The sequence below is a fragment of the Squalius cephalus genome (genome assembly GCF_949319135.1).
Source record: "Squalius cephalus genome assembly, chromosome: 19".
NCBI classification, from domain to species: Eukaryota; Metazoa; Chordata; class Actinopteri; order Cypriniformes; family Leuciscidae; genus Squalius; species Squalius cephalus.
In genome coordinates this window covers 13,032,881-13,055,829 of record NC_137140.1, presented here as the reverse complement: position 1 = coordinate 13,055,829, position 22,949 = coordinate 13,032,881, and the positions used below count along the sequence as shown (strand labels likewise).

Below are 22,949 nucleotides of genomic sequence, written 5' to 3'. Positions count from 1 at the left end.
GCGTCTACCCTGTTCAGTGAATGGCTGAGAGCAGCAGCACGGCAGCTAACAGACGTGATTGAGCAGTGTTGTTTCCACGGACTTATCACTTATCTTTTGTTTTATATTTAAAGAATTTAGTTTGACCATTTTATTGTCCTTTCTTTTCTTGTGCTTATCACTTGTAATACTAACTATCACAGTGCTTTAGTTCACCCAGTTCCTGAACTCTCTCAATTCAGATAATTTTACACATATAAAAAAATAGTCATTCAACAGCTAACGTTACTCGTTCTATTGTCTGACAAAAAAAATATAGTAAATGAGAACAGCTTTATTGGACATTCGGCTATATTATATTATATTATATTATATTATATTATATTATATTATATTATATTAAAATACAGTATGTGAGCATGATTTTAATGAGAAAAAACATTAGGCAGGCAGAACGCAAATACGCCGCGATGACGTCATGAATATGCTAATTGACGTATGACGTCATCTAGCGACATTTAGCGACTTTAGCGGGAGGCGTTAGCTACTTTCCTTTGAAAATAGTTGGCAACACTGGTTTGCACACTGCCTGTGTGAGACACGCGTCTCAAATGCGGCTCGAGCCACGCGGAAAACGTGTGCATGCTAGAAATAGAACCGACGCGGTGTTCCAACAACTGGACTGTTCTCTGGCTAGAGCGCAGAACAGCAGAGTTTGTATGGACCATGCCTGAGCTTGTGTTTTGGGTTAAGCTGCGTTGCTTTGACATTGTGGAAAATAGAATAATAGTAGAAACAAAATGTATTAGCCTTTTTACCCCTTATTTTCAATCTAAATTAATCTCTTTTTTAATTTAACTTAATTTCGTTTTTCTTTATTTAAATTTCGTATTTCTTTATTTAAATTTCATTTTTCTTTATTTAAATTTAGTTTTTTCTTTATTTAAATTTCGTTTTCCTTTAGGCTATTTAAATTTCGTTTTTCTTTATTTAAATTTCGTTTTTCTTTATTTAAATTTCATTTCTCTTTATTTAAATCTACCCTTTACTGTGTCAGTAATTTGTTAGTCAGAAAAATATTAGACTACCTTAAAAGTATTGCTTAATTTAACAGACGTGTGCGTTTTATATCACTGCAGTGTCCGTTCTCGGAGCATAAGCAGTGCTCGAAGTGGGGCGGTACTCACCGGTACGCAGTACCGGCACTTCTACATTTTACTCTTAAGCGTACCTGAACATTTTCTTGCGTACCGCTACTTCTCGTATTTAGCCGGTACTCTACCACTGACAGAAAAAGCATCAGTGTCACGCCCGTTTCACATTTTTTTTTCACGTATTTTTTTGTGCGTCTATAGAGCTGGTAAGTCCCGCCCCTTCCGCTAACCCCACTGGACCTCTAGGTTGAAAAATCGTCAATGCAAGTGAATGGGAGAAAAAAATTATTTTCTGGTCCCGTTTGAATTTTGCCATGAATGTGACATGTTGTCTGTGAATTTTTAATATAATGTTTCGTGTAAAGAATGCTACAATTTAGCTGGTAGAAGTTTGATACGGTTAGATTTTGTGTGAGAGCACTTTGTGGACTACAACTCTTCGCTGCTTTCGACGCGAATCTGAAGAAAGAACAGCCCATTTGGTTTGAATGGTGACATTTGGGTACAAAACACACAGGCATCTCGATCTGTCTCCATATATTATCGCAGCATTAGCCCGTGATTTGACAAGTGGAGGAAAATGTGTTATGGGGTGACGTCACATAGGCGACATGTAGTCTTTCTCGTTATGTCTTTTCCACAACTGCTAGCCAAAGAATCGTACAATATACGGTCAAACTCGTAACATGAAACATTTTATAAAAAATTCACATACAACATATGTTCACATTCATGGCACAATTCAAACGGGATCAGAAAATAATTATTTTCTCCCATTCACTTGCATTGACGATTTTTCAACCTAGAGGTCCACTTGGGGTTTTACGGATGGGCGGGACTTACCAGCTCTATAGCAGTGCAGAGATCGTTTCCACACCGAGTCTATTTCTGCTGTGCTGCACGCGCTGAATTAAAGTGACAGCGCATGGTTCGTGGTCAAAATGAACACAGATTGACATGAAAATATAATAATCATTATCTCAACATAAATGCGTTTAATTAAATAAAATGTAGTAATCTCACCATAAATGTATTTTTGTACTTGCAGACTTGAAGGAGTTCCATTTTCTCACACACACACACACACACACGCACACACGCACACACGCACGCACAGACAGACATGAAAATACATTTATGTTGTTAATAAATAACAAGAAATTGTTGTTGTACCAGCAATATCTCCGAGTTTTGTTTTTCACTGTAGAAATCTCAAATGTCATGATTTGCCAATGCAAGAGAGATACCGGCACCTTTTTTCCCCCATTTCAAGCACTGAGCATAAGCCCTGCCCGCGTGAGGTGCACCGCTTCCCGCTCGCGCTGTTCTGTAGTTTACTAAAAGTTTATTAATTCTGAACGTGTGGCGTCTCGCATGTCCATCTATAGGCTATTGCACCAAATGCGACACTACACTCCCTTGTGAAGTCGATTGGATGAACGGTTCTCGAAATAATCAAAATGCAAACGGACATTTGACAGACGCTTTTATCAAAAGCGACTTACATTGCATTTCAAGGTACACATTTACAATCTTATCAGTTCTTGCTTTGAACCCATGACCACACACACACACACAAACACACACACACACGGAATGACCTTTGTCTTGTTTAATAATAATACAAATGATGATGATAATAATATCATCATCATTGATTTTTTTTAATTATTACTGTCAATATTAATAATAATAGTTGATTTTTTTTTTTTGTTCAAAGGTTGTTTTCATATCTTAAGTTTGTATTTTTATATATTATATTTATCAGAACTGTTCATGTTTTGTTACGCGTTTCTGGATTTTTTAAAAATATATATATCGGCCGATATTTCGGATTTTTAAATCACCAAATATTTGTATCGGTATCGGCCTTAAAATCCTTTATCGGTCGGGCTCTACTCAAGATGGCGGCAGACAAGTTTTAGAAGTGAGTGACGTCAGTGAGGAGACGTTGGTTGGTGACATCATCTGATATTCATCTATTCACAACTTTCCCGAACTCTGACCTTTCCCATGATCGCTATGGCAACGTAGAACAAGCCGGTAACGAACTTCCGGTTTACGTTAGCCTGAAGATACTGCTATCAGAGAGCCTCAACAAGCCCAAACAACTTGCTTGGGTAATGACGAGTAGAGCTTATATCGGGCCCAAAAAATCAAGCCCGACCCTACCTGAGCCCGTTGTGTCCGAGCCCGGCATAACTGTAATTATGAGCCCGAGCCCGATTTAGACCCAACCATTTTTAATACGTGGGCCGTTATAACCAGACGCGGCGCCAGATAATTTTTTAACATGTGCTGAGGGGTTGCTAGATTTATTATATAAATACTTTTAATAAATGAGCAAAAATTGGCCACTTAATATTTAATATTCAATTATTTTAATGATCACAATTAAAGTATTAATTTTATTAAATTGAACAAGCACAACATTCGGCATTCAATCAAATATTATTAAAGATTTATTATTATTAATTATGTTATTTCAACACAATATCTCGTTATTTCGACATAATATGTGTGCCGAGTGTGCGTGCAACAAGCAAGATGTGCATTTGTAAAACCGGTGACACGCGTGCATTGATTTTTATTAATAAACTAGTCTTTTCTGTCAGTGTCTGCTGCAAAGATGAAGTTGAGGATCGCCATCTCTGTAGTGAATACGCCTATAGCCTAGAGAGAAATGCACATCTTGGATTACATAATCAGAGAGTAGCCTATTTCTTTTCATTTTGAATTGTTTCGTTTATAGACATTTAAAGCTTTCTTTAGATAGGCTATATTTCTCATGTCTGAGTTTCGGTTAATTTATGATGAGATGCGCTCCTGTTCACGTGCAATGCAAGTGACCGCAGCGCGCCGGCTCCTCCATGTCATGATTTATATTGTCTGCTATATTTGCTGCTTATTTATACCAGGCAATTGGTTGATGAAAAATTTGTTAATTAAGATATAATTTATACAAACAAAATTCACTTTAAAGAAAGGCTTTCTACAAAACAAAACTTAATGAAGAAAATTAAGTTCAATCATGTCTGACCCATTAACAAAGTCATGTCTGACCCACTCTATCTCCCGATGCATCCTATCATGATGTTCACTTTTCATAATCAACATAGATGGAAAAAATAACATTATAATATTTGAACAAATATGAAACTAAATGCTCTTATTTAATGGCTACAACAAATATAGTAGGCCTACATACTCTCTATTTGTACAAATTGCTGCACATTCAAGTTAATTCTCTAATTAATTTTCAAATTATTGAAAACAATAAACATACCACTTAAAAAATATATATACAGTTGTACTGCAGTATTTTCTAAGTACAAGACACACTCTTTCTGCGTAGAGGGTCCGTTTATGTTGGAAACAGGTCCCATTCATAAAATCCTTCAGTTTTTGCGTGTTGTTTGTGCACCCGACAACGGTACACATTGAGCCACAAAGAGCCATTGCTTAATCTGTCAGCATTACTACTTGTCAGTAATCAGTTTCACCCGTTTGTACCGCGACTCGAGTATCCCTTGTGTGCTAGCTTTATTAAGCGTTAGGCTAAACCGGAACTGAGATACCGTCAACAGAGGAAGTATTGAGTGTCATGGCGACGCCCAATAAGACTCGCAGGAAAGTTGTGAATAGTAACCATAGTTTAACGATAGCATTTGTAAATATAGCTGCAAGCAGCCATTATCGGGGCCAAGCGCAAAAAAGACAACAAACCATGCCAACATGTCTGGGAGTGTCAGACCAACTGCAGCAATGAGCAAATAAAGACATTTTAAGATGATTTTAGACAAAATGGGTGAAAAAAATCATATAAAAAAATCATATAAAAAAATCATCATATAGTCACTATTAAAATGATTTGGTGGATTGACACTTTTGACCAATAGGTGGCGCAGTTACGAAATTGATGTGGTGGGGTCAGATGAGGTGACAATGACACATAAAAAGTTTGGTGTCAATATGTCAAGGCATTGAAGAGATAAAGCCTGAATAGTCATTTTGGCATCATGCCTCACCTTTGCTGCTGTGGTATACGAAAACGGTTTTGTCTATCAACTCGAAATCCATAACATTTCGTCGGCACGGTCTGGAGATGATACGATTCGATTTTGGTGAAAATCTGACTAATGGTCTAGGAGAAGTTTGAAAAAGTAGGTTTTAAAAGAAAATAAAGATGAAGGACAGGAAGTTTTGCTGACTGTGGCAAAATTGGTGTCTGTTTTTGGCATAACCCAAGGAATCTATTAAGACCAAAGTCATTACAATAGGCACATTTATTTTAAAAGTTATTAGCATTTTCTTAATTTATTATAAATTTTGACGGCATGGGGGCGCTGCCCCGAAGCTTTGAGTACCTTCAAGGCATGGTGCCAATGACTCATACCGAGTTTCGTAACGATACGCTAATGTGTTCATAAAGTATAGCATTTTATATCACAATATTGTATTGAAGTTAATGGCAATTTCATGTTTTGTTCTATTATAGCACCAACAAGAGGCACAATCCCACTAATTTTTGTATGTGTCTTCAGAGTGAGCCCATAGATGTGTGCCAAATTTGGTGAAAATATCTAATTTTGATTTGAAGTTATAGACATTTATATGTAAAAACACATAAATTACCCACACATGACTTTGTTTGCATTTTCTTGCCACTTACTATTAATATTTTGACATTTGGGCATTAGCGTATAGCCAACAACCTATATTTTCAAATTTCCTACGGAGGTTTTGTCTTGATCGGTCTTATTGGCAAATGTTTTTTAAAGGTGTTGGAAACTTTTTATTCCTACATCGAAGCAAAAACCAGGACACTTGAGATGGATCTTATAAGCAGAAGAGATTTATTCTTCAGAGTCTGTAGTTCATCAAGTCTGTAGTTCATCATTCTCAGTCTATATTGGAATCTAAATTAAAACTTCAAATGCTAAAATCAGTATTCTTTACCGTGATGTTATGTAAGGAAGCATATCTGAAATAGATTCTTAAAATTTGTAACCCTTCAAAGGCATACTATGCAGTTTCCGATTTTGTCAAACAGTCGCTGTGGAGTACTTGTATTTAATGTTACTGTCGTAAATACCACTCACGCAGAGTTGTCGCTGCACTCAATCCTTGACTCTTCCGACCGCGCTTTCTTTGTCGACTCTGCCATGATTCACGTCTGAAATGCGTGCCATTGTCTTCCATAGAGGCTGCTTCATATGTTGTTGATGTATGTGACGTCGTGCCGTAAAGCAAGTCGTGATTCTCGCGAGATTTGGCGGGGCGCCACCTCTCAAACCTCCATTGGTGGTTTTGCCAGCGCCGTCCCCTCCTGCTTTGCTATTGGGATGATTCGCCCTACTACGAGTTCGTTTACCATCGAAATGACTTCGAAGCTGTTATATTAAGGTACAAATCTTGCATAGTGTGCCTTTATGCACTAAATCACAACGCTACACAAACCGTAAGGCGAAACCTATCATGTTTGGTATCGTTGGACTCGGCAAGGACTCAGGAATCTAAGGAGATGACTCCTGTGAAAATAAGTCAACCACACCCAGAGTTATAAGCATTTGAACATTTAATTTTACCAGTAGGTGGTTCTGGTTCGAAACTTCTCAGGCTCCTTCAGGGCATCGTACTGATGACCCATACCGAGTTTTGTAACGATACGTTCATGCGTTCAGAAAATGCAGCATTTTAGTACTAAATTTAAAATGGCCGATGCCTAAAATGGTTGATATGAATGAATTGGATATCAATTCCGCCCTGAATCTAACGAGACCAATTTTTTTATTTTTGGGCAAACCGTTCAGAAGTTATTCAAGCAAAATTAGCCGAAACGCAGCATGTCGCCACAGATCATGCTTGTGATGACATGTACCAAGTTTGGTCTGAATACGATAAAGCGCTGCGGAGATATTCGATAATGAGTTGACAAATCAACATGAATTCGATAACTCTTTGTTGGCATGGTCTGAAGATGATCTGGTTCCATTTTCGTGAAAATCGGAGCAATGTCCTAGGAGGAATTCGAAAAAGTAGAATTAAGAATGTAGAAGAATTAAAAATGGCGGACACATTTTCATGACGGAAAATTACATCATAGGAGTTGTTCATTATACTGTTGTCTCGTGGAGCAACTATTTTTGCGCGCATTCGAAACCCGTGCCAAGCTGACATTTATTTACCTTTCTTCAGCCGTTACAGGTGATCATACCAATAATTTGTAATCTTTACAAGAATACCAAAATCATGTAACGAGCAAGTCTGCGTTTATTATACAGCTTAATATCGTGTCAGTTTTTGCTTTCAGAATTGGCAAATCTGCTGTGGTCGTTCCCTCACATCTGAAGTGGAGGTCCTGAAACCCCACCATTTAACACGGTCACCAGTGTAAGCCTGCGCTCAATTGGCCCAATGGAGGCATCCGGTCAGCGGGGAAGGTCTTTGCGTATTTTTGATTAAATGAAATACATTTTCTCATATGTATTTTCTCGTTATTTCATCTGACTCCATAAATGAAAAGGTTTTAATGATATCTGTGCATCATTAAATGTGAGCGATTGTTTGACTATTCTTTTTAACTCTTTACTGAAAATAATGCCTAAGGTAAAACTTATGTCAGGTAAATATATCATGCCAGTTTTGTAATCAGTTCAAAGATAATCAATACAAAACATCAAATGCTCTGGAATAAAGAGAAGAGATGCGAACCTGACATTAGGAAATACATGATGCTGAGAGTCCCGACGACTCTCAGCATTCAAGGGGTGATCTGAGGTACAGAATCGGCATGATCTTCTCGTTGCATTTCTTTATATAGACAGAAACTTCTTTTTACATGTAAACATTTGCTAACAATGAGAATTTGCTTTCGGAGTTAACACCTTTCAAGAGCAGGAGGCCATATGCCTGAAGACCCACCCTCCTTTGTATGCCAGTTATCTCTAAACTCTTAAAAACCTTATTACCTTTTGGTTTACTTCTTTGGGAATGATACCTTTGTACCAGTCGCACCGAGACATTTCAAATGATACCAAACATGTATAATACTCAATGATAATTATTCACATTAAACCAGATAGATTTTTGGGTGAATTTCATGTGATCTCAGCATGAGAGAGGGGGAGTGGGGAAGAGATGTATTCTGAGGTGAGACTTTGCGTCTCAAATGGTGATGGTAACTTCACAAGAGTGAGTTCAAATGTTAATTTCCTTTTTTCTCTCAGAGAGTAGCTCTCTCTTCTAGTTTTTCCAGTCTTACACCAGATAAACCCTAATAACTAAAAAAAGAGAGATGTTGAGCACACAAATCTTAATCTATTCAACAGTTTATTGATCATTTGTTTATTCAGTTTTAAATTCCAGTTATTGTGATGTAAATTGAATATAGTCATTCATATAGTGTTGTGTGATCTAACAGGCACCCGGTAGCGAGTACGACATCGTTTAGAAATGGCAATAAACTCCTGCAAGATAATAATTTTATTCAAGTGCACAGCCCTTTTATCTACAGATCAAGTATTATAATGGGAATATCAAATTGGAGAGAATTTACCATGCTGACTGTCGAAACTGAACGCAACGCGCTGTTTGAATGCTGAACAAATGAATGACAGCCACATCGGAGGGAAGACGAGTTTCCGAGAACTTTAATTTAACAATGTAAATATTCTTCTGTCCCTCACATTAAGCTATGAAATGGCTTTAGATGACTTTAAAGCATCAAATATTATATTAGAATTATTAGAATATTAGAAATCTAATATTCAAGCTGTTTTCTCATTTTTCTACTCTTAATATTAAATAAAAAAATGACTGAAAAACGAATGATACACAGATTCTTTTGAACCACCACCACGTGGTTCCCCGTTTTGTAATTTTAGAACTGAATTTGAAGTTCCAAATTTCTTCATCTTAAACTTCAATCTGTATTTTTTTTTTAAACTGGATTTTTGCAGTCTAAGAATTCAGAACAAACATTTTTTTACATTTCAAATGTTCAATATTCTTTTAAAGAAATCAAATTCAGAACTATTTAAAAATCTACATAATAATCAATTTTGTTAATTACACTTGTCAATAATTCAAATTTACACAATTCAAATTCAAATCATTTTGTCATATTATTAGCTCCATAAACAAGGCTCCAACTCAGTAGTTTGAAAAGTAGTTTCAAATTTCAGCTTACCCTGTTGCTCCGTCGGCACCTTTGTCAAAGTACTTTGTACTTTCTGTGAAAAATAAATGTGACCAAGTTGAATATTTTATACCAAAACCAAAGTACCAAAATTTCATTATACTCAAGTAGAAAAAATTGAAAAATCTACTCTACGAAAGTATTTGTAATTAGTTACTTTCCACCTCTGATTACGACTCATTCTGCCAGCATGGGACACACACACACACACACACACACACACACACACACACACACACACACACACACACACACACACACACACACACACACGCGCGTGCATATTATACTGTGCTGAATAAGCTGTTTAATATAACAGATGTTTACAAATAAAAATTACCCTGTTCAAAAGTTTACATACCCTTAAATCTTAATATTGTGTTCTCTTACCTGGACTGTTTTTATGTTTTGTGATAGTAGTTCATGAGTCCCTTTTTTGTCCTGAGCAGTTAAGCAGGGCACTGTTTTTCAGAAAAAGCCTTCTGACCCTGCACGTTCAATGGTTTTCTTGCATCTTCTGCATATTTGACTCCTTTCCAACAGTGACTATGATTTTGAGATCCTTCTTTTCAAACTGGACAATTGAGGAACTCATAAACAACTCATTGAAAAGGTGAAAACATTCACAGATGCCCAAGAAGGAGAAATAATGCATTAAGAGATGGGGTGAAAACTTTTTGAACAGTGATGTGTACATTTTTCTTATTTTGTTTATAGATAATATTATTTCCATTTAGTACTGACCTTTTGAAGCTCCACAAAATACTTACATCTGTTATGTGAAATAGCTTATTCAGGACAGTACTAAATAATACATGTTGCAATTTTAATGATCCCTCTTATTTTGTTAAAATGATTAAGATTGAATAATCTGCAGAGGGTATGTAAACTTCAGAGCAAAACTGTATTGTATTTAGGACACTGCCTAGATGAATGTCCAAAAAGCTCCTGTAACAGTGTGTGTGTGTGTGTGTGTGTGTGTTATGTTTCTACAGCAGCATGGAGGGATTGAAGTTTTCTAGCAACACCATGCAGGTGAGTTTTGTTTGTCAGCGCTGCAGTCAGCCACTGAAGCTCGACACATCCTTCAACGTCTTGGACAGAATGACCATCCATGAACTCACGGGTATGACCATACAGCACTACACCACTGTAAACTGGTCTCTTTACAGAGTAAGAGAAATTATGTCATTCCATTAAAAAGTAGATTGAGTTTGACTTGTCTTTTTTTTGTTCAGCTCCATTAGTGACAGTAACAGCGAATAAACAGTCGAATAGCAGTGAGGGCAGCAGCTTCCCTGAGGTGAATAAATCACACCAGCAAGCTTTCTTTGTGATCTTGCTGGCTCTCAAGTGTACAGCCACTTTTCCATAAACACAAAAAGTGGTATGGAATGCAGCGGTTGCTTTGGTAACAAACAATGAAGACTGCTCATATTATTACTATATTTTTCATTAAACAAAGGCTTTAAAAATTGATTGGATAAGTAAATGAAGCGGTTGCCTTGGTAACAAACAATGAAGGCTGCTCATATTATTACTATATTTGTCATTAAATAAAGACTTTAAAAATGTATTGGATAAGTAAATGAACAGATTACAATATTACCATCAGGCTTCTCAAGCCAACATCAAAGTTTGTTTGTTAAGCAAGTCACACGGGTTTAAGTCGCAAGTAAGTTTCAAGTCCCTACCAACAAGTCACAAGCAAGTCTCAAGTCGCAGTGCACACAAACCAAGCAAGTCAAGTCAGTGGCTCACCTTAAGCAAGTTGAGTCCTGCTAAGGGTCGACCTTATTCATTTTTTCCCTCAGAAATGATGAACTTTCTTAATTATACATTTGTACCGTAATATTAATAATAAAAATAGCATTTATTATAGTATGTATTTATAATTATTAAAATTACACTTAAAATTACAATTACACACAAAATGTTGAAGATAAAACAGTTGAAGGTCAATTCACAAGTGTGATGCATTAATTATATTGGTTTTATAGTAAATGTAATATGTTTAACTTTGCTTATATATTTATATATGCAAAATACAGCAAGATGACAGAAATTAACTTTTCCATAAATTGATTTCCAGGGGCATTGTTTTCTATCCATGTTAATGTATACAAAATCTTAGAGGTGAATGCATTTACACTGCAATTACAACAGTAGTGTAAGGCCCGTCCAATAAGGGGGTGAAGGTTTCCTGCGTGTTCTGTCTTTTCAGTGTGGCAAGGTAGTTTAATTCCAATTTACTTTTATCTGACTCCATTTTATCACAACCTCGAATTTGGGTTAGAATCCGTTGATTATTGGTCATTTAGTTTAACTACACATTTGATTATTCTATTTAACTCTTTACTCTTATTGTGCTCGCTCATTCGGTTACCAATGTCACTCAGGGTCCTGCGCCGGCTGATCTTTTATCTATCCCACGGTCCCACGGTCACAAACTCACCAGTCCGATCATTAATCAGAGGTTATGGCTAATGCTATTTAATAGGCCGCCCATACTTGCCATTATTTAAATATCAGTTCTGTTTAGCCCCCTACAGTCACCTATATTACAACTTAGTTCAAACAATAATCAGAGATTGTCTAGTACTATGAAATAATGCTGTCCCAATGCTTGCTATTATCTCTATAATATTTTGATCTAGTCCCCTATAGTTAATAATATAACTATATAACAACTTGAATAAAGCTGAAACAGTAACCAGAGGTTATGGCTAGTACTATAAAATAATGCCGCCCCAATGCTTATTATTTTAATAGTATTTTTATCTAGGCCCCTATAGTGAATGCGACTGCATAAGTAAGAAATCTAGAATCTCTCCTGACGTGCCCTATACTCAATCTAATCTGAGATCTAGTATCCACATAATCCTGGAAGCAGATTTGCAGTAACAATCGATACTACATAATCTACGAGTTAAACATTTCAGAGTAAGTCAGAATAAATTCAAATGTAACAATTTATTATTAGTCAGGTAAATGTATCATGCCAATTGACCTATCTGTAAGCAGGTCAATTGGCATGTTGCTAACTCGGACAAACAAACGGAGTGGCTAACTGTCTTACAATGACAGCTGTCTCAAGATGTTTTTGATAAATTTTGGACACAGATGGACAACCTCTCGTCAAGGAGCATTCAAGTGGGACTTAAATATGCCATGAGGGATATATAAAAGATTTTAAAATAAATATGGTGGGTAACAAGATTAATTTGGAAGTGAGGGTTTACAGATCAGAATGCAATGACAACATCCAGGATCAACACTGTTCATGTACCAAAGGGTAAGATTAAATTAATTTACATTTAACCAGTTTAATATGGAGAGGCACTGAAATGAAGACCTTCATTTGTGTTTTTGACCTACACTGTACATGACGTGAGAACATTTAGCCATTTAGGTTTGTACGTTAACATGAATTCACTAACTTTAACGTTAATTGTAACTTAATGAGAGTATGACAACCATAAAATTTATATTTTTGTCTTAATTGAGGTGGAATCCTTAGGGAACCAGGTAGGGCTGGGCGATAAAACGATAACGATATGTATCGCGATAGACACGTAATCAATATCAATAAAAAATGCGTTCGATAAAACGTTCGATAATTTTTTTTTTCTTCGTCGGAAGAAACCAGAGGTTGCGAAAGCAAATTTGGTTGCATGAACAAAGGCACTCAACTCTCTGGTAGCCTTGCAACGTAGGGGGTTGACACGCAACAGCCAGTCAATGGTTGCGCAATATTGTTGTCTCGTGTTGGATTCTTCAGTAACAGAACCGGCGTGGAGTGATACAGCGATTGTTGATAAAACAGGAAAAGTCAGCTCGCCAGACTTCAAGACTTCGTCTGCAAATTATGCAAGACCATCGTCAGTTTCTCTGTTATTCGCGTGCTTATGAGCTGTTTTAACGTGTGTGTTTCTCAGCGCGTACATGTGAAGCTCACATGCACTAAAAGCCTGTCTACCAGCGCCTGGATACTGGACTATATTTCGAGTCTTATTGTGCTAATACTGTTATATACACACAAGGTTTACATAAACTAGTCGGATATGTCTAAAGTGAAAGCAAACTTGAGAAAATTGAGAGAAAATCTGCATGTCAAATGCGTGTATAATAGACACGTCGCGCGCAGCTCTTAAAGAGACAGTATAGTAATAGTAAACACGCTGCCGCTTGTCTTTAAAGGGATAGTTCACCCAAAAATAAAAATTCTCTCATTATTTACGCACTCTAATGTTGTTCCAAACCTGTATTAATTTCCTTCTTATATTTTCAAATATTAATATTTTGAAGAATGTGGCTATCCAAACAGTAAACAGAGCTATCCCTTTAATGTTAATAAAACAACAAAATGCAAAGAGAAAATCATTCACTGCTCTTGACTGATAACTTTAATAGTAGCTTTAATAAGTATCAATGTATAATTTATACAGTGAAGTCGTTTTGTTTTATTTTCATATTTGTTCATTTAATTACTTTCTTCAATGCTACTGTTAAATACACCTACTGTAGCTGAAAACATAAAGCACTGTTTATTTAATCTGTATATTAGGTTGTGTGTACGTGTAATGTGTATCTTTGATCTTAATATTTAATAACAAAGAACATAATGAGAACTTTTTTATCTTCGCCCCTTTTTTACATTTTGTTACCTAAGGCTTTGAGCATTACAGCCAAACTAATGTCCATATTTTAAAAACAGCCACAAAATAGTAAAACCCACATAAAAAAGAACCGTGATAAAATCATTAATCGTGATTTTCCTGAAAAAAATCGTAATATTATATGTTTGCCATATCGCCCACCCCTTTATAAAGCATTACTTACGTATTCTTTAATTTTGCACCTTAATGTTAAGAGATAATTGTTAAGTGTTCATTCAGATTTTAGACTAATTATTTGAGTGAGTGTTTTCCATGGTCGTGTTGACATTACTGCCTTTATAACTGATGGGATTATAATCAGAAAGTTTAAAATAAAAAATCTTTAAATGTAATGTATTTGTCTCCTGGACTGGTCCTTATTTTAAATATGTCATAAAAAATATCAATAATTATCGATATCGACCGATATGAAACACTTATATCGTGATACAGTTTTCAGCCATATCGCCCAGCCCTAGAACCAGGTTACTGCGTCCACATCATTGATATTATAAATAAACTGGGCTTCAGTCGTATTGTGCATATAATTGGTCCGTTCTCGCAAATCCTATCACACTTTTGAAACGCGCTGGTGAATGCACGCACAATATGGTGATTCAATACATGAATACCCATGCCCATCCTCTTAGGATTCCTGGAATCAGTGTTACAAGTACCCCAGGCACATTGTTTTACCATTTTTGTAGCATAAACAACGTCAAACCGATGAGAGCTTCAGATCTTCCAATGTTTCTCTATGGCGCTGAAACCTAAAGATGTCCGAGTTCCGGTCCCTGTGCAACTGATACTCAACTGCCATTGGCTCATCTGCATTTGAGGGGAGGGGCTTACTGATAGGTCAATTACATAGCCAGTTCAAAGAGAATCAATACATAACATCAAATGCTCTGAAGTAAAGAGTAAAAGATGCATATCTGACCTCAGGAAAATACAATGCTGAGAGTCTGGAGGACAATCAGCATTACGGGCTGATCTGACTTCAGGCCCTGAGTCTGTTGCAACGTTTCCTTAAATGCTCAGACCAAGACAGTGAGACATGAACTATCAATACGAATTTGCAGACCTGGGTACACTGATAAAAATGATTTTGTGGTGAAGTAAATACTACAGAAAAAAACAATGTAATTAACATGAAAAGGTTAGTTAAGGCAAGAATAAAAAAAAAAAAACGAAGTAAATTCTATATTAGTACTCAATTCAAGCGTGTATAAATGAAAGCGTAAATATTAGGGATGCACGATATTGGATTTTGGCTGATATTCGATATGCCGATATTTTCAAACTAATTTTGTCCGATGCCGATACCTATATATATATATATATATATATATATATATATATATATATATATATATATATATATATATATATATATATATATACATATATATATACATTTTTCGCCTGATATATTTACACTTTAATTTTACTGAAGAGAAATCCAAGTCTCTCTCCTGTACTGATTCTACCATAAATGTATCATTTTACAAATGTAGACAGACATTCACCTCTGAAAAACAGGTAAATTATTTCACTTGGAGAATAAATGATATGCCAGTGCCACATTTTATTTTTAAGTTTTGACTTTGAAACTTCAGTCCTTAAGAGTAAAATAAATACAAATAAATTTTCAAATAATTTTTTTTGCATCTTTTCCTACTGGAACAGGTCTACCAACATAGTGGTTAACATGACATTGTACTGAAACTTACAGAAAACACTTCAAGTGCACAAAACAAGCAGCTGTAGTCCAGACCTCCACTTCAGTCCTGAGGACCCACTTTAAAGTATAATCAAACTTAAAATCAAGCTCCACATATTATCTTGTGAGCCACAGACAGTCCGGTAACAACTCAGTTACAAACAATGTGCTCTCTGTATTGCAAAAAATACAAGGACATCTTATTCTTTACTTGAACTTGAGTCGTGCAAACCTTTTCAGTCCAACTAACTAGGGTGACAACTTCGGCTGACCGGTAGGCTTTTGTTCAGCTATTTTTTTAATACCAGAGGTAGGTTTTTCTTCACAAAAATGAGCATCTCTGCTTTTTCACCGTCCATTCGATTTTTCTTTTCATCCATCACATCAGAGGCAACGCTAAAAAGCCGTTCACTGTCAACGCTTGTGCAGGGCGCACACAGGTACTTGCGTGCAGCAGGAGCAAGGGCAGGGAAACGGGCCTGGTTGCATTTCCAGTACTCCAATGGACTGTGGTTACTGGGAATTGTGGGTTCGGCCAGGTATGAGATGACCTATGAAGTAACAGAATACCAAAATATCACTTCCGTATTTTTTTTTATTTTTTTACTTTATGCTTTAGGCATTAACAGAGCACTAAAGTTTTTTTCCAGAAATCAAATGATTTATTAGTTGCACGTTTATTATTACCACCGTACACATAGCGAATTATGATAAATAGGCGATTATCTATGTTATGACATTGCAGAATAATAATAGCGAAAGTCGCATTATTTTAGGATGTAAATTACATCCTATAATTAGGATGCTTTCGGTCCAAAAGTGAAATATTCTAAAAAAAAAAAAAAAACTACATTTGTGCATGTTTGATGCTTACCTGTGACGCTGACGCGGTCTTGTCTTGCTCCTCAAACATGACATTCTCCTCTAGAATTTCGTCATACATATCCAGCAGTGATCCTGTTCGGGTCCTCTTCTCTGGGGGATCCTCTGTGCTGGCATCATGTCATCCAAAACTTTGAGCAACAGGTCGCGAGCACTCTTTTTTTCCTCGTCATAGTACCGGTCTTTGTAGCGGGCATCAAGCATGGTTGCAACAGAATAAAGTGCCTCACAATGCACACCGTTGAAGCGGTGATTGACGGCTTCCAGCAGGGTAGTTTTGGTAGTCTGCACTCCTCTGTCCATGTCACTCGGCCGGCCAAGCAGTCGTGTCAGTGCCACAACCGCGGGGATCACATCAGCAGCAGAGGCCTCTGCAGAACTTATTTCTCTGGTCAGCTGCTCAAAGGGGGCGAGAAGTGTGATCATATTTTCTATAATTCCCCACTGATTTGCTGGCAAAGTTGCAGGAAGCTCGAAATCAGTGGCATAAGCACCTAGTGCCCTCTTCTGCTCGACCAAGCTTCGCATCATATAAAATGTCGAATTCCATCTGGTAGCGATATCTTGTTGAAGTCGTTTTACCGACATTCCGAGCTCTTTCTGTACATCCTCCAGTCGACTGTATGCCAGCTGGGAGTGTTTGAAATGTCCAATTATTCTCCTTCCCACGGCCACAACATCCGCCACGCTGCGCTGAGACAGGACACCGTCATTCACCACCAGTTGCAGTGTGTGTGCCATGCACGGTAGACTTGCCACACCAAACTCCATCATAGCTTTAGCCATGTTACGGGCATTGTCACGTAGCACGACATGCACTCGTTCTCTTTCTATTTTCCACTTCCCAAACATACTTTCAAATGCAGACGCAATTGCAGCTGCTGTGTGAGAACCGGAGCATTCCTGTGAGTGTAGGACAGCTTTTTTAAGGGTGAAATCTTCGTCTATCCACTGGGCAGTGAGGCTCAACATGCTTACAGGACTCACGCTTGATGTCCAAATGTCCGTGGTGAAGCTAATGTGACAAGCGGCGGTGAGTAGCTTTTCAATGTGACTGGCGACAACACTCTGGAGTTCAGGTAAGGCCACGTCAGAAAAATAGCGCCGGCTAGGCATAGCATACCGCGGCTCTAGGTACATCATTAGCCTCCTGAAGCCAGCGTCTTCCACCACTCTGAACGGCTGGTTATCAAGAGCAATAAATTCAATTATTTTGTCTTTAAGATCTTTTACCTTTGGGTGGTCGCTGCTGTATTTTCTAGCTTTGTCAAAGGACTGAAGTAGAGGCTGCTGATGGGTTTTTGCCGGCATTTTTTCCTTCTTACTTTTCAAAAAGTCTTGGTGCTGCTCAGGATGATGGCTCTTAAGATGTGTAATCATATTTGTAGTGTTGAAAGACTGTTGTTTTACGCCTCCTTGCATCACTTGTGCTTTACAAATATTGCAAATAGCAAGTTTGTTATCGTGCTTTGACAGAATTAATATGAAACTCAGCACACATATAGATCTCATCAGGCCAAACAACTTTCGCACTCTTAAAGGGTTAGTTCACCCAAAAATGAAAATTCTGTCAGTAATTACTCACCCTCATGTTGTTCCAACCGCGTAAGACCTTCGTTCATCTTCGGAACACAAATTAAGATATTTTTGATCAAATCTGAGCTATGTCTCACTCCTCCATAGGCTGCTATGTGACCGAAACTTGCTGGCCCAGAAAAGTTATTAAAGAGATCGTTAATATAGTCCAAGTGACTATAGTGGCTCAATCTTAAGTATATCAAGCGACGAGAATACTTTTTGTGCGCAAAAACAAACAAAAATAACGACTTTATTCCACTTTTCATTTCCTTCTCTCTGGGCCTCGTAGTGTTTTTGCGCTGCGCGTCTGTGTTGCACGTCGTTATTTTTGTTTGTTTTTGCGCACAAAAAGTATTCTCGTCGCTTGATATACTTAAGATTGAGCCACTGGAGTCACTTGGACTATATTAACGATCTCTTTGATGACTTTTCTGGGCCAGCAAGTTTCGGTCACATAGCAGCCTATGGAGGAGTGAGACATAGCTCAGATTTCATCAAAAATATCTTAATTTGTGTTCCGAAGATGAACGAAGGTCTTACGGGGTTGGAACAACATGAGGGTGAGTAATTACTGACAGAATTTTCATTTTTGGGTGAACTAACCCTTTAAGTTATATGCCAGCCCAACAGGAAGTCAGCTATTATGGGTTGTTTGGAGAACGCTTGCTATGGAATTTGAAACACTCCTCCTAGAGAATTAATTCAATCACCACCAAACTCGGTGTGCATGAAGTCAAGACATTGAGGATGCTAAATTGTGGACGGATTTTTGATATCTCGAATGGTTTGGCCGTGGCGAGGACACAAATTTATGGCGAGAAAAGAGATCTGTGACAGCACTGAGGGCTTTTAAATCGCTAACTTAAAAGCAAAAGTAAAATATGGACGTCCGCACAGATATTGATAATGGTGCGGACTAGAGTGAGCGTTTTTAATGAATTCCTATGGAAGTAGGAATGAACTAAAAAATTGTATGTATGTTTTTATGAGTCCACTGTTCAATCGCGCCCACACACACACACACACACACACACACACACACACACACACACACACACACACACACACACACACACACACACACACACACACACACACACACACACACACACACACACACACACACATTCCAGCATTGCAATCTTGACATTGCAGCCTGTTCATTATAGCCTTAATAAAATATAATAATAAAATAGTCAACCTAACATTTAAAAATTACACTGCTCTGTTTAAATAGACACCATACCTAGAGATTGGCATGGAGTACTTTCCATAAGATCATCTCTCAATGCAAATCAAACTAGCTTTTAGGCTAACTGAAATAAAACCATGCCAATCTCTAGGTATGGTGAATGCTATGTGATGATGTGGGGCTATTTTAATTCCAAAGGCCAAGGGAACTTTATCAGGATGCATAGTATCCTAAAAATTAATAATAAAAAAAATACTTAAAAATAAAAATCTGCCTGCCTCTATGGGAATTTAACATAGGGGTGTACACACTTATGCACCATGTATTTTAAGGAAGAACATTTATTTATTTACGATACATTATTCATTCACAAAGAAAATTGGTGTCCTAAAAGGTTGGATTTTTCCTAATTTTTTTAATTAAGGCATTAAGTTCAATTTCCAAAATATGATTTTTTATTCCTCTTTTTAGTCAACTTTAGCATGGGTGTATTAACTTATGCATTGCACTGTATATACTCACCTAAAGGATTATTAGGAACACCATACTAATACTGTGTTTGACCCTCTTTCGCCTTCAGAACTGCCTTAATTCTACGTGGCATTGATTCAACAAGGTGCTGAAAGCATTCTTTAGAAATGTTGGCCCATATTGATAGGATAGCATCTTGCAGTTGATGGAGATTTGTGGGATGCACATCCAGGGCACGAAGCTCCCGTTCCACCACATCCCAAAGATGCTCTATTGGGTTGAGATCTGGTGACTGTGGGGGCCATTTTAGTACAGTGAACTCATTGTCATGTTCAAGAAACCAATTTGAAATGATTCGAGCTTTGTGACATGGTGCATTATCCTGCTGGAAGTAGCCATCAGAGGATGGGTACATGGTGGTCATAAAGGGATGGACATGGTCAGAAACAATGCTCAGGTAGGCCGTGGCATTTAAACGATGCCCAATTGGCACTAAGGGGCCTAAAGTGTGCCAAGAAAACATCCCCCACACCATTACCCCACCACCACCAGCCTGCACAGTGGTAACAAGGCATGATGGATCCATGTTCTCATTCTGTTTACGCCAAATTCTGACTCTACCATCTGAATGTCTCAACAGAAATCGAGACTCATCAGACCAGGCAACATTTTTCCAGTCTTCAACTGTCCAATTTTGGTGAGCTTGTGCAAATTGTAGCCTCTTTTTCCTATTTGTAGTGGAGATGAGTGGTACCCGTTGGGGTCTTCTGCTGTTGTAGCCCATCCGCCTCAAGGTTGTGCGTGTTGTGGCTTCACAAATGCTTTGCTGCATACCTTGGTTGTAATGAGTGGTTATTTCAGTAAAAGTTGCTCTTCTACCAGCTTGAATCAGTCGGCCCATTCTCCTCTGACCTCTATCATCAACAAGGCATTTTCGCCCACAGGACTGCCGCATACTGGATGTTTTTCCCTTTTCACACCATTCTTTGTAAACCCTAGAAATGGTTGTGCGTGAAAATCCCAGTAACTGAGCAGATTGTGAAATACTCAGACTGGCCCGTCTGGCACCAACAACCATGCCACGCTCAAAATAGCTTAAATCACCTTTCTTTACCATTCTGACATTCAGTTTGGAGTTCAGGAGATTGTCTTGACCAGGACCAAACCCCTAAATGCATTGCAGCAACTGCCATGTGATTGGTTGATTAGATAATTGCATTAATGAGAAATTGAACAGGTGTTCCTAATAATCCTTTAGGTGAGTGTATATATATATATATATATATATATATATATATATATATATATATATATATATATATATATATATATATATATATATATATACAGTACCAGTCAAAAGTATATATCAGACAAGCAATATTCTGTCTTGTCACTTAAAAAAAAAAAAAAAATATACAGTACCAGTCAAAAGTTTGGAAACATTACTATTTTTAATGTTTTTGAAAGAAGTCTCTTATGCTCATCAAGCCTGCTGTTAAAAAAAAACAAAAAAAAAAAAACAAACTTAATATTATGAAATATTATTACAATTTAAAATAATGGTTCTCTTTTTTAATATACTTTAAAATGTAATTTATTTTTGTGATGCAAAGCTGAATTTTCATCAGCAAGTACTCCAGTCTTTGGTGTCTTATGATCCTTCAGAAATCATTCTAATATGCTGATTTATGATCAATGTTGGAAACAGTTGTGCTGCTTAATATTTTTTTTATAACCTGAGATACTTTTTTCAGGATTATTTGATGAATAAAAAGTTAAAAAGAACTGTATTTATTTAGAATAGAAATCTTTTGTAACAATATACACCACCATTCAAAAGTTTGGGAACAATAACTATTTTTTTTTAAAGAAATTAGTGTGGTCTTCGTTTAGGAGTCACGTTCTTGGCCTTCCCGGTCAGAAGTGACCGGACACCTAAAAATGAAACTTCCTCCATCCCAGTAAAAACCAATGCAATTTATTTTTGTTCTATAATATTTATTCTTTTTAATTTAGTATTTTGAGACAATTTGATTGAACTTATTAATATTTATGCAATATTTATAGTCCATTTTTTGGCAATGAAAATAATGAAATTATTTTTTTTATTAAAAAAAAAAAAATTCTTCTATGCAGTATTTTCGGTTAAAATAGAGACTAGGCTTTCAGAAAAAAACTAAAAATAAAAAAAATAAATCAATTTATTAAACATAAAATTAAATAAATCATGTTATTGCATGGGTTTACCGCTAGATGCCTGTATAGCTGTAAATGGAGATGCTTGTGAATTCTAGTTGTTTTTGGACCAAATTACTTAATTTTAAGATGTGGATTGAATGTATTTTTTTAGAAATTCTCAAATAATACTTTTTGCCAAGGTTTATAACATTTTATTAATTATTATTTCAATAATTTTAATAATTATTATATTAATTATATATATATATATATATATATATATATATATATATATATACACTGCTCAAAAAAATAAAGGGAACACTTTTTAATCAGAGAATAGCATCAAGTCAGTTAAACTCCTGGGATATTGATCTGGTCAGTTAAGTAACAGAGGGGGTTGGTAATCAGTTTCAGCTGCTTTAGTGTTAATGACATTAACAGCAGGTGCACTAGATGGGCAACAGTGAGACAACCCCCAAAACAGGAATGGTTTTACAGGTGGAGGCCACTGACATTTTTTCCCTACTCATCTTTTCGGACTGTTTTTCACCAGTTTTGCATTTGGCTAGGGTCAGTGTCACTACTGGTAGCATGAGGCGATAACTGGACCCTACAGAAGTTGCACAGGCAGTCCAGCTCCTTCAGGATGGCTCATCAATACGTGCCATTGCCAGAAGGTTTGCTGTGTCTCCCAGCACAGTCTCAAGAGCATGGAGGAGATTCCAGGAAGACAGACAGCTACTCTAGGAGAGCTGGACAGGGCCGTAGAAGGTCCTTAACCCATCAGCAGGACCGGTATCTGTTCCTTTGTGCGAGGAGGAACATGATGAACACTGCCAGAGCCCTACAAAATGACCTCCAGAAGGCCACTGGTGTGGATGTCTCTGACCAAACAATCAGAAACAGACTTCATGAGGGTGGTCTGAGG

The 22,949-nt window shown here is 37.0% G+C and overlaps 1 protein-coding gene across 2 annotated transcripts in view; it reads left to right on the top strand.

Moving 5' to 3' along the window:
* Window positions 1-22,949, top strand: part of becn1 (beclin 1, autophagy related) — a 131,030-nt gene that overhangs the window by 5,110 nt on the left and 102,971 nt on the right. For both annotated transcript variants that reach the window (XM_079851080.1, XM_079851079.1), the window contains exons 2-3: window positions 10,329-10,459; window positions 10,572-10,636. In XM_079851080.1, the coding sequence (XP_079707206.1) occupies window positions 10,329-10,459; window positions 10,572-10,636 (196 nt within the window). The remainder of the gene's footprint in view (window positions 1-10,328; window positions 10,460-10,571; window positions 10,637-22,949) is intronic.